The following is a 12,196-nucleotide window of genomic DNA, read 5'->3' as shown; positions in this document are numbered from 1 at the left end:
ACAAACAATTGTTTTCGTTAAGTATGCTTACAAGTATTGTTCATTTCCGGGATGAAATGTGATAGGATGAGTTGTGTCTTGGGATGAAAATTTTTGACAAATCAAATGACATTTATATCTTTCAAGACAAACTTATTAAACAGGTATATTTTTAAATCTTAAATAGGTACTTTTTTAAACAGACTCTTTGCATACAGGAGCAAGTTCGTGCGACCCAGTCGTGCCGTAGAGAAGAACTTATCAAATGTACATTTTGAGAAAGGAGCTTAGAACCGCTTCACAGAATCATAGAATAGAATTTTCAATGATCTTCATTCTACAGCCATAGCTTTGATAATTAATTCAAAGAACTATACCTAAATATGTAGTACCCGTGGCATGATGGTTAGTGCGTTGGACTGAAAAAAAACAAAAAGAGATGACGTCACAAAGCGAGTCGTCAGACGGTGACATCGACTACGTCTCCGAAGGTGGAGAGGGGCACTATAGGTCGCCTAAAAATAAAAATAGGTTCGCAAGCCTAGCGCCGCCAGAGCAGCCTAAAGAAAGGGAGATGGAGGTGCCTGAAGCCCCCAACGACAACGAAGCCGATGAAGCGGAGCTGGCACAAGTGCTGCAGGCAAAAAAGCAGCAAATAGATGCCTACGAGGACCAGCTAAAAAAGCTGAAGGAGGAGATGGAGCCCCTTCTCAGTGCACTAAGAAACAAAATTGAAGCGCGCCGACAAAAAGAGGCAGCTGAGAAGGAGGACAAACAAGCACAACGGCTCCTACAACAACAACAGCAGCAACAGGCAAAGCAAAAAAAGCCTGATACAAGGCAACAAAAACAACAACCACAGCAGCAACAACCAAAGCCCGCTACCAAAATCACTGGAGCGGAGCAAAAAATTAAGGCTTTACCAGCAGTGACAGGCTCAATGAAGGAGGGCCCATCTACCTCGAGTAAGGCCAAGCAGCAGCAACAACAAGAGCTACAAGCAAGGCAGCAGCAGCAGCAGAAACAGCAACAAAAGCCGCAGAAGCAGCAACAGCAGCAGCAACACCAGAAACAACCACAGCCTAACAAAGAAAAAATACCACCAATAAGGACCCATAAGGTTGACATACAGGACATTAAACAGGTATGTAAGTCGGCCACTAAGGGCAAATTTCTCATTAAAATTCTAAACGAAAAAGAAAAGAATTATTCGGTCCAGTGCTTCTCACTGGCCGAATACAAGTTAGTTAAAGAGTTGCTAAAAGAGGCCACAGCTGAGTTCTTCAGCTATACGCCTAAGAGCGAAAAATTCAAGACGGTCCTTCTGAAGGGCATAAGTTCCTGCACGGAACCGGAGGAGCTCTTAGCTGAGCTCCGCCAAAAAGCCAGTGACGATCTCGATTTTATCGGGGTCAAGCCTTTCACTACGGTGAAGTCAAGACGAGGGGGTTATAGGCTGCCAATGTTTCTCGTAACATTATCGCCCCAAAGCAGTTTGAATAGTGTCGAGAGAATCGTATCTCTCGACAATCAAGCTGTACGCTGGGAGACATTAAAAAGGCACGACGACATTCTACAATGTACGAAGTGCCAGAGGTTTGGCCATGCCAATGCCAACTGCAATATGCAGTTGCGTTGTGTGAGGTGCGGAGAAACCCACAAAGAATGAGAGTGCAAGCTGGGGAATGAGCGGGTTGAGGATTTGACCCTGCTCAAGTGTGTCCTTTGTGGAAACCAAGGGCACCCCGCTAACTATAGGGGTTGCCCTAAGGTCCAACAAATGAAACACAAACAGGCCAGTCAAAAAGCCGAAAAAAGTCGACAGGCTCCAACACAAAAATTCGTGGATCCCAAATTCTCTTACGCCCAAATGGTGTCAGGGAATGGGAATACGAGACAAGCTCCACCAACGGTTGCCCCCAAGGCCCCTGTGCCTAAGGCACCAGAGGTGCAGCCTGACATTGTAGCCTTGTTGTTGAGCATTCAAGGTCAACTAACAGGACTGCAAAGTCAGATAAAGGAGCAAGGCAAAAGGGTAGATCATCTCTACTCTTTGTTGCCTGGCCTGGCGTAATTTAGACCATAATGGGCGCGCTGCCGGAGACGCGCCTAAAAGTCCTAGCTGTGAATGTAAATTCACTGATTAGGATTGAACGAAGAGCCAATATGTTCCAATTGTTGAAAGACTACAGTCCCGATGTGTTTATGGCTAGCGAAACTAAGCTAAACCACAAACACAAATTGACTCATAAAAATTACAATATCGTAAGAAGAGACCGGCCCGACTCCACTCAAGGGGGCGGTGTCGCTCTCTTTATACGAAAAGGCATTAATTATAAAGTCATATACAACAATGAATTGCGAAAGCTCAAGACGCTAGAAGTTTGCGTCGTATGCGTCTCTCTCTCTCAAGGGAAGCGGATGTATATGATTGCGGCTTATGCGGCTGGAGCTCCGCAGGTCACTTACTTTGCATCAGAACTCGAGATTGTTTTTAGAGAACTTAAACTGAGCTTGGAAGAAAACTATTTCATCTTGGCCGGTGATTTGAACGCAAAACATGAAGATTGGGGAAATCAAAATAGTAATCCCAGAGGTAATCATCTTTTTAATTTGATGAATCTTTCCATCGTTGAATATGGCGTCGACCTGCTGGCTACTGATAGGCCATCGTATCCAAGAAGCGGCTCCTTTCTGGATCTTTTGCTGTACGACACTAGACTGACAGTAACAGACAAAGCGGGTAATCACCCTCGAAACTGCTTACAGACAGTCGAGTACGACAGTGATCACTGCGGACTGGCTGCTGTAATGCAGATTCCGAACGAACGCGTGGAGTTGGAGGAATACGTTGCAACGCACTCTTACAATTACAGTAAGATGCGTTGGCCTCGTTTCACCAACGCCTTAGCGAGAGAACTTCGTTCGAGTGACATAGCCCCACCAAACAACAGAAACCTGACAAATACAGAAATTGACCAACACTTACAACAGATGGACGAAACAATAAAACGAACGATGGAACGGACAATCCCAAAGTATAGAGAACGGGACCAAATGGACGCTTACAGAAACGCGACAATTGACGCACTGCGAAAGCACAAGAGTGGCTTACTGACAAGACTCAAAAACTTGTATAGACGACTTACAGACCCACACGACTTGGAGGTTAGGACACTGAAGTCGTCAATAAAAAATGTCAATCTGTTGATTAAGGAGAACTACAGGGTATCAATTAACAAGTACTGGGACCGCAAGATCCGGTCAGTTAATTCGAGTGACCCTAGTATGTTCCCCAAAATCAACAAGATATTCAGAAAAAAAAACGATAATGACCTTCCGTGTCTTAAACTCCAAAGAACTGAAGAGAACAGAGACGTACTCAGGACAGCGCAAATAGATCCAGAAGAAGCCATCTTTGACGATGACTTTTACGTAATTGAAGATCCGAAGGAAAAAGTGGAGGCGGTGGGAGCTGCTTTCCAACAAGTGTACAAGGTGAATGTTAGCATTCGCCCCAACCACGACCTGGAAAACAGAGCCCTACTTAATCACTTTTACCTCCGTAATGATATCACACATTGGCGATCTGAGAACCGCGGTTTCATGCGGTTCAATGACGATTCCTTGGCAAATGCCATAATCGCCGAGCAAACGGGACCAAGTCCCTTGTTAGTGACGAAGGTTGAGCTTCAGCTCATCTTCAATTCAATAAAAAACAAAAAGTCAGCAGGTGTCGATGGTATATCCAACGTTGTACTAAGACATTTACCGATGGAAGCAATTGACATTTACACCACACTCTTCAACAATGCACTGAATAATGCATATTATCCAGTGCATTGGAAGACCGCTGTGGTTCATCCTCTCCCGAAAAAGGGAAAGGACAACTCCAACCCGTCAAATCTTCGGTCGATAAGTCTTCTTCCGAGCATCAGCAAAGTTTTCGAAAAGATCATTAATAGGGCTCTGACTAAGTGGGCTGCGGACAACAAAATTATTCCGGATAAACAGTTCGGGTTCAAGGCGGGTCATGACACAATTCATGCTGCGTCTAAACTCGTTTCTGATATCCAATGGAATAAATCAAAACAACAATGCACAGGTGCTGTCCTGGTTGATTTGGAAAAGGCCTTTGACACCGTATGGTTAGAGGGTCTTTACCTAAAATTGAGCAGGTTTGGCATTAGCAAGCCATTGTTGTATATACTTTATGATATGCTTAACGGTAGAAAGTTTGTTGTCAAAAGTGGCAATGTAACTTCTACCACAACATTCTCAATTAAAAATGGTCTTCAACAGGGAGCGGTAAATTCGCCGATTCTCTTCAACATTTACACCAGCGATCTGATAGGTAGTCTTACAAAGGCAATTGCGTACGCCGACGATCTAATTGCGTACAGAACGGCTCGAAAGGTTGAGGTTATTAGAATTCTCTTGCAGCGTGATTTCGACAAGATTCAGCGATATTGCGACGACTGGAAACTGAAAATAAATGTCCAGAAGTCAGAGACAATTCTGTTCCGGACTCCTTTGGCTAGGGCCACGAGGGATACGTGTAAGAATTGGCGCAAGATGGTCATCGTTGATCTTCACGGGCAGCCATTGGCGAGCAAAAGTGTAGTGAAGTACCTGGGTATCTGGTTAGATCAGTATTTATATTTCGACAGACATATAAACGCTGCTCTGACCAGGGCCAGAGGAGCCTTCGCTCTGACGAAACGGCTGTTTTTTAGCAGTCGGCTTGACCCCAGAGTGAAGGTTATTTGCTACATGGCCCTCATACGGCCAATGATCGTGTATGGTTGTCCTGTGTGGTTCAGCGTTGCCCCTTCCCAGATGGAGAAGTTTCGGGTGTTCGAGCGGCAGTGTTTACGACGCTGTACCGGCTTATATCGAACAGCCGAATCTTCTTATGTGCATTATTATTCCAACGAGGTCCTGTACAACGGGGCTCGAATCAACAGAATTGACAATTTCGTGATAAAACTCGTTCGAGGTCACATTGCAAGAGCTATGTCTTCGACCAACAATTTAATTTTCGGGGCGTTCTATCCGAACGACGAGTATTTTGAGAGTGCACGCTTGAGCGGCTTTATTCCCCCAGAGGCATTCCTCTTTTTAGATAGATGCGGTCTGATACAGGATAGATTGGCAGTTCCGTTAATCTACCACGTCAGACGAAGAACCGTGGATAGGCGACTCCTGTACAATCGGGACGTCATGGCACAAGGCGGAGCAGAGCTCCTTCGGTTCAGTAGGGCTGTGTCCGAACGGGACCGAACTGATAGGGTGAAGCAGGAGAACCAGTTTTGGTGGCTTCAATCGGCACTTGATATTGGGTAGTCGGGATGGGGTTTTAAGCCTTGGCCGGCTTACATACTTGTTTTATAGTTTTAGGGTTTAGTTTTAAGTAGAATAGGCATGGTGGCACAAAAAAAAAAAAAAAAAATACAAAAAAATTAAAAAATAAAAAGAAAAAAAAAAAACAAAGAAAAAATAAATTAAAAACAAAAAAAATCAAAGAAAAAAAAAAAAAAAAAAAATCAAAGAAAAAAAAAAACCATACAAAAAAAAAAAAGACAGTAAAATATAAAAACAAAACACGTTAGATTTGCTGCTGTGGTTGTTCTAGTTTTAAGTAGTTTATAGGTAGAATAGGTAGTTTAAGTTAGCTTTAAGTTTTATTTAAGGACCTAATTTTAAGTAGTTTTTTAAGTAAAAATAAAAAAGGACCTTGATATTAGTTTTTTCACATAATTTTCTAATAAATACAAAATAAATAAAATTAAAATGAAGTAAAATAGATCTTAGGGCCGAAAGGCATTAGTTTTAAGTGTTATAGTTTAGCTTAGAGTGTCCGTATGGGACCATTAAGTTAGTTGTAAGTTATGGATAATTAGGCTAGTTTTATGAATTTTTGTCTAGCTTTAAGATAGGTTTAAGATTGAATAAATAAAAATGAATTTGAAAAAAAAAAAAAAAAAAGTGCGTTGGACTGTCATGCAAGGGGTCTTGGGTTCAATCCCTGCCTGTGCCAGCTTAATTTAAAAAAAAAAAAAAATAATAATTTTCGCGGGTACTGCCTCTTGCGAGGAATTGACAAATCCTTCAAGAGTAATTCTTGTCATGAAAAAGTGCTTTCTCAAAATAGCCGTTCGGATTCGGCCTTAAATTGTAGGTCCCTTCCATTCCTGACAACAGTACTCGCACACAGGAATGGTTGAGAGTTGTAAGTCACTAGGCCCTGGTTCACAACGGACTGTTGCGCCACCCCATTTTTTGATACCTAAATATATTACCGGCGGCGTTTATGCTGTCTTTCTTTCAATGATTCCAATATTCGCCTTATTCATTCTCAAGTGTCAAGGTCAGATTTATAAAAAAAAAAAACACAAATACAATTAAGAATAGCAAAAAAAACATAAAATGCCAAATTTACAAATCCGAAGAAAAAGTAAACGGAAACCAGAAAAGTGAAAGTAGAATCAACGAAAATATTTTTGGCTGGTATAACAAAAAAAAGTTATTGTTACCAATTTTTGGTGGTATTTTACTTAATTCTTTTTAAATGAAAACAAAACTGCAGAATTCTTTTTTATTTTTCTAACATCATTGGTGAAAAGTAATTTTTCATGATTGTAGTTTTTTTTTATGTGATGAATAAAATATTAAATAAATCAAAATTTTAATTTTTTTAGTTTATGAGCATCAATTCTAAATATAAAATAAATAAATTGGGTTGCGCAACAGTCCGTTGAGAACCAGGGCCTAGTGACTTACAACTCTCAACCATTCCTGTGTGCGAGTACTGTTGTCAGGAATGGAAAGGACCTACAATTTTAGGCCGAATCCGAACGGCTAATTTGAGAAAGCACTTTTTCATGACAAGAATTACAGTACCGCGAAAATTATTTTTTTTTTAAATTAAGGTGGCACAGGCAGGGATTGAACCAAAGACCCCTTGCATGACAGTCCAACGCACTAACCATCATGCCACGGGTACCAAATAAATATAGGAATTTAACTAACGCAGTCTCAATTTTATCTAGACTTATTTGAATCTTTATCTCTACTTTTCCTTGTAAAATATTGGCACTATGCAAAGTTAAGTAACTGATCGATTCGTAATGGCCTACGACTTTTGACTACTCTGCGTTGAGTGTTATAATACAATTTTATATCGAATCAGATTAAAAGTGTGAAAAGCATTTTAATTAGGTCTACTTATGTCGTTTGGCACATTTGGCTTTGTGAAAAACAACTAAGATATTGACCTTTTTATTTTTTACTAGTTTTATTCTTAAAAATAGCAAAAATCTCAATTTTGACACTTTTCTGTTTTGTAAAGTGAAATAAAGAAGAACGTCAAAAACTGAACGTTAATCAATTTTATTGGCGGTATTTATTTTTTACGGATTTAAGATTTTTGTTTAACAATCATGCGCAGTTATCAAATTCAAAAGAAAGTCCCAAAGAAACTGTTTTGAATAGCATATTACTGAAATACAAGTCCACCCTTCAGTAAAAAAAATAAAACATCACAATCCTGTCCAATAAATTCGTCCGTTTTCCTAAGTATTTTGTTCTCTCTGAGTTGACTTGGAAAATTGATCTGGTTTAGTATAACTTAAGTAACACTTCGTAAAAATACTTTGTTTTGTTTTTAGTAATTATGTATAAAAGAACCAGATATTTCAAATTGATTTTACATTGATAGTAAGAAATAAGAGTAAAAAGGTTTGCTTATCATCGTGATGGTACATTGTACTTGAAGGTTCTTTTAAATTCTCTTAACATTTGTAGCCATAATAAAATGTTGCCCCAAAAGCTTTGAATATTTGGGTATGTTGTCATACAAAGCATGACGTCGTAAATCATATGTTTTCAAATTTATAAAATCTCTGTATGGGCGAAAAACATGCAAAAGAGAGGTTTCAATGAAGTTTGTACGAAACTTAAACGAAAACATGATTTAATATCTTATCATGTATATATAAGCTTAAAACAACATAAAACAAATAAAGTGTTAAGTATGCTTTGACTTTAACAAATACATTTTTGTTTGAAGTGGGGGTGGAGGTTGAAGATTAATAGATTGAAAAAGCTTTTTTACAAAGTACACTTTTTAGTGTTAAGAGTTGAAATGAACCTGTAAGAGAAGCAACCACTCACCAAAAAGCTTTATTTATGTGGCGCCCGACAATAAGAATATAATATACCGTATTGGACTTTTGAGAATTTAATATGAGTTTAAATTTGTGGATTTGTGGTCTCTGGTTTCAAGTATCTCATAAGAATAAAACTTGAATTTGCTGCCCCAATTTGCTTGTTTGTGATGTGGAATGGCAACTTAGTGTTAAAACCTATAACTTGTAGTAAGCTCTCATATGAAATTAACTTCGAAACGAACTTCAGTATCGAACCGGCTTTCTTTATAGACGGACTTGAATTCGGAATAAATTGCTTTAAAAAAGTGTTGAATCTACTTTAATTATAATTAATGCGGAGTGAAGTAAAAAATAGTTTAAGTGATGTTAGACATTTAGTTGAAAATGTGAATGTGATAGATTCACAAACATTTTTTGTTAACTGTTAAAATCGACCTCTGTACACCTATAACCTTTAAAATCCACTTATTAAACCTTAAAAAGAGAATATTTTTGTGCATATACCTGTGTGTTTGTGAGATATAAAAATCACGAAGAGGTGGTGAAGAGAGGCAAGGAACGGCCTGTATACTTGTGATTTTAGGCTTAAAGGCTATTTATTTTTTCTTAAGAGAATATAATAAGTAATAATTGTAATTTTGGTATTGAAAAATACTTGAAGTTAAATGTTTTATCTGTGAAAAATAGAATAAAATAAAAGTGCATATCTTTTTCAATGTTGAGAAATAAAAAAAAATAAAGAAGACATTAAATGATAAATCAATGAAATGGATAGAGAACCTAAAAAAAACCAGGACCTTGCCCATTCGCCTAAGTTGGGCAGAAGTGATGATGAGGGAGGGGGAGATGTCGAGAATATAGTACACTCAAGGAGTACGTTTGAAGTTAAGGTTAGGGAATATGAACAATTTGAAGAAGAACTACCAACAACTTCGCCTATTATTGTCCAGAGTAGCACCGAAATTCAAAGGAGTAGCACTCCAACACTAACCCCCACCCACCAGCGTTTGAGACAAAAAATTGCTCTCTATGAAAAAGTATGGTCTTCAGGAAGCAGCAGTACCATAAAACGTCATTCAGATGACTCTTCGGAAAGTGTGTCTATAGAAGGCGATATGGGTGATGAAAGTGTATTTGATATTGATGTTCCTGCTTACGAGAAACGGCTTAAGGAGGAACGCGACGGGCGAAACCCAGAAAGTCCTACAGTTCCTTTCGTCAAACTTCGCTCTACTCCACAGCCTTTGCCAAGGAGTTCCACTACTTGCGAACAAAATCCTAAAAGTCCTTTTAATGTTACATTGCGCCATACTAGCCGAAGTATTCCCCAAGCAGAGGGTCTAACCCTAAGTCGGGGTTCTTCAGAAGAATGTTTTACTTTTGAAAAGAAAACATTACGAACAACTCGTGAGACGACCTCCTCTGATGGCGTGAAGACAATAGTAACAACTACAACAGTAGGAAACTCTGATGCGCCCACCCACACCCATCACATTCAAGACCGGATTATTCGTCAGCAACAATATCCTATTGGTAGTGACCGTGAACGAGGCTCATCGGAAGAGCATGAGACTCGCGTTCGAGCATCAAGTCGGTGTAGCTCCACACCACCCCGCACAATTGATTTGACCGCTGGAGGACAGCAAATTTTAATTAAATTTGATGGAGGCTCGAGCACCGACGAGACTGATGACATCAACCGGCTTACAGCAGAAGGTAATATTCAAAATGTTATGGAAACTTCAGAAAGTATTATCACTGTTGGCAACCGTTCTGCTGGCTACCACGGGCAACTACAAAAACAACCTTCTTCATGGAAAACAAAAACAAAAACAACCACAAGGATTATTTCTAGTTCGTCCTCTTCCACGCCTTTTATTGAAGCCAAAACGAGAACCAGTTTACTTGAAGGCGGCGATTTAGATGGTGGTGATGTCAACCGATCCATTGGTGCTAATTCAACTGGCGGTGGTATATCAATTACTTCCTCTGCAATTCATTTTAGTGGTGACAATAGTAGCTCTCCTGGGAATGTGAAAACTGTTTTTGAACCCAAAGCTTACTCCACAACTTCCGCAGAGCTACCAATCGAAACGAAAATCAGTGATTCTAGCGCAATTAGAAATTCAATAGAAGAAAGACACCATATTGCAATTAGCAGCGCTGCCAGCAGCACTTGCAAAACCGAATACAAGGAGTTTCAGTCTACAATGGCAGCGATTAACTTTGCTCGCAGTAACTCGCAGTACGATAGCCATATTAAAGAAAAGAGAGGTAAATAATTAAATGTATTTTCTATTTAATTGATGCACAAATTCAATTAATTGAAAAAAAGGGAAAACATAGATTTGAGTACCTAAAACTTCTTTTTTGTCTAAATGTGTAATCAATAATGTTAAGTATTATTTTCTGTAAAAGTTTTGAAATTTTTTGTCAAATAATATCTCGTGCTAAAGTCGTTTCCACGGAAGCTTGCGGTATTGATGTAAGTCTATAAAAAAATAGGTATATATAGGTCACGCAATAAACAAGTTTTAGTCTTCTTAGATTTACTGTAACCAATAGTTATGAATGTTACAGAAGAGTGAGTACCTTTTCCTACTCCAAAGTTAATGCCATTCAATGTGTTCATTTCTTTATTTTTATTCATGCGCTGGTTATTGATTGTTTTATGTTAATTTATACAAGAACAATACTTAAAAATGGTAAACGGACATACCTATGTACACCCTATAAGTCATTAGTCCTATTCTTTGTTAAAATAGTGCAGAACCATAAAAATATAAACAATTCAATAGGGAGCGGTATTACACCAAAACCGTACCTATAGGGATATACTTAGTATATTTTTGTAAATGTTTGTAATCGAACATAAAATAAAGCGGCTCGCCTGCGAAGAATTTGAGCAATGATTCAAAGAACCTTTATTGAAATATTGAAACCTTGCGGAGTAATTTGTTTTTACTCGTTATTAAGAATTTAAAATCACTGTTTTGAACTTTTTAAACTTGAAAGGGCTTATTAAAACATTTTACATTAAATATTCCTGTTAAAATGTGTGTTCTATTATTCGCTATTTAATGAAAAGACTTATTAGAATTTGCTTGCTGATGAAAGTTGATAATACAAATTTTGAAATGTTTTTGTAATAAAACAGTTTTATAAAATACATTTTTTACTTTTAAAATCGATATAAATCTGATGCGAATTGAATAGAAATTAAACATTTCATACATATACAGTGGTGGCCACACAATTAGAAACGACACCTATATATTAATATAAGTATGCATAACTTTTTTAAAAGAAATTTCTTCTGGTTGAGAAGAGGTTTAATTTATAGTCCATGAATAAGAGTACACATTAAATAATAAATGCAAGACAAAAGCTAGACAATATTTTTTTTTTAATTCAAATTGTGTGTGGCCATACAATTAGAAACAGAACATATAAAATGGTATTTCTTAAAAAATCTTCAACTTAATATAAAGTAAGCATTAATATTTTGTAGTTAATCCTTTACTTTGTAAAGGCGCAGCCAACCTTCTTTCCAGACTTTCAACCAAAGCTCGGCATCTTGATAGTGGTATACCCTCCCAGACCTTCTTAATTTTTTGGAAAAGCTCGTCAAATCGTTGTCCTGCTAAAAAACCTAACTAACGGGCATGTGTGGGAATGAATAAGTCTCCATGACATTTTCCAGTATGCCTTTATAAAACTTGTTGATCCATTCGACCGTTTATCATTACTAATGGACCAACACTACTCCAAGAAAATGCACCCCACGCCTTATTCTCATTCTTTTTTTCTAAGGACGTCTAACGTACACTTTACCGTCTGACCCAAACAAATTGAACTTAGATTTATCATTCCAGAGTATTTTGTGCAGAGAAAGTCAATCGTGCCATAAGGTTTGTTTTGACACATGTGGTTTTCTCCGTGCAACACATCCGCGTATACCATGTTCTAAGAGGCGACGACTTATGGTTCTAGCTGACAGTTCTCGACCGATTTGGGGTGTAAAAATATCTTTTATCTTACCAGAA

General features: G+C 38.3%; 1 protein-coding gene across 6 annotated transcripts in view; it reads left to right on the top strand.

The window, feature by feature from the left end:
- The window catches only part of LOC129949411 (muscle-specific protein 300 kDa), a 116,945-nt gene that overhangs the window by 9,744 nt on the left and 95,005 nt on the right, over positions 1-12,196 (top strand). For 2 of the 6 annotated variants that reach the window (XM_056060850.1, XM_056060855.1), the window contains exon 1: positions 8,419-10,424. The exons of 2 other annotated variants lie outside the window; for them this stretch is intronic. In XM_056060850.1, the coding sequence (XP_055916825.1) occupies positions 8,918-10,424 (1,507 nt within the window). In that variant the 5' untranslated portion in view covers positions 8,419-8,917. Of the gene's footprint in view, positions 1-8,410; positions 10,425-12,196 lie in introns of those variants that run through there. 2 more of the 6 variants (XM_056060856.1, XM_056060854.1) reach the window with 2 other exon arrangements.

This window comes from Eupeodes corollae, chromosome 3 (genome assembly GCF_945859685.1).
Source record: "Eupeodes corollae chromosome 3, idEupCoro1.1, whole genome shotgun sequence".
Taxonomy (NCBI): Eukaryota; Metazoa; Arthropoda; class Insecta; order Diptera; family Syrphidae; genus Eupeodes; species Eupeodes corollae.
The sequence above is the reverse complement of the archived record's forward strand: the minus strand, read 5'-3'. Positions and strand labels throughout refer to the sequence as shown.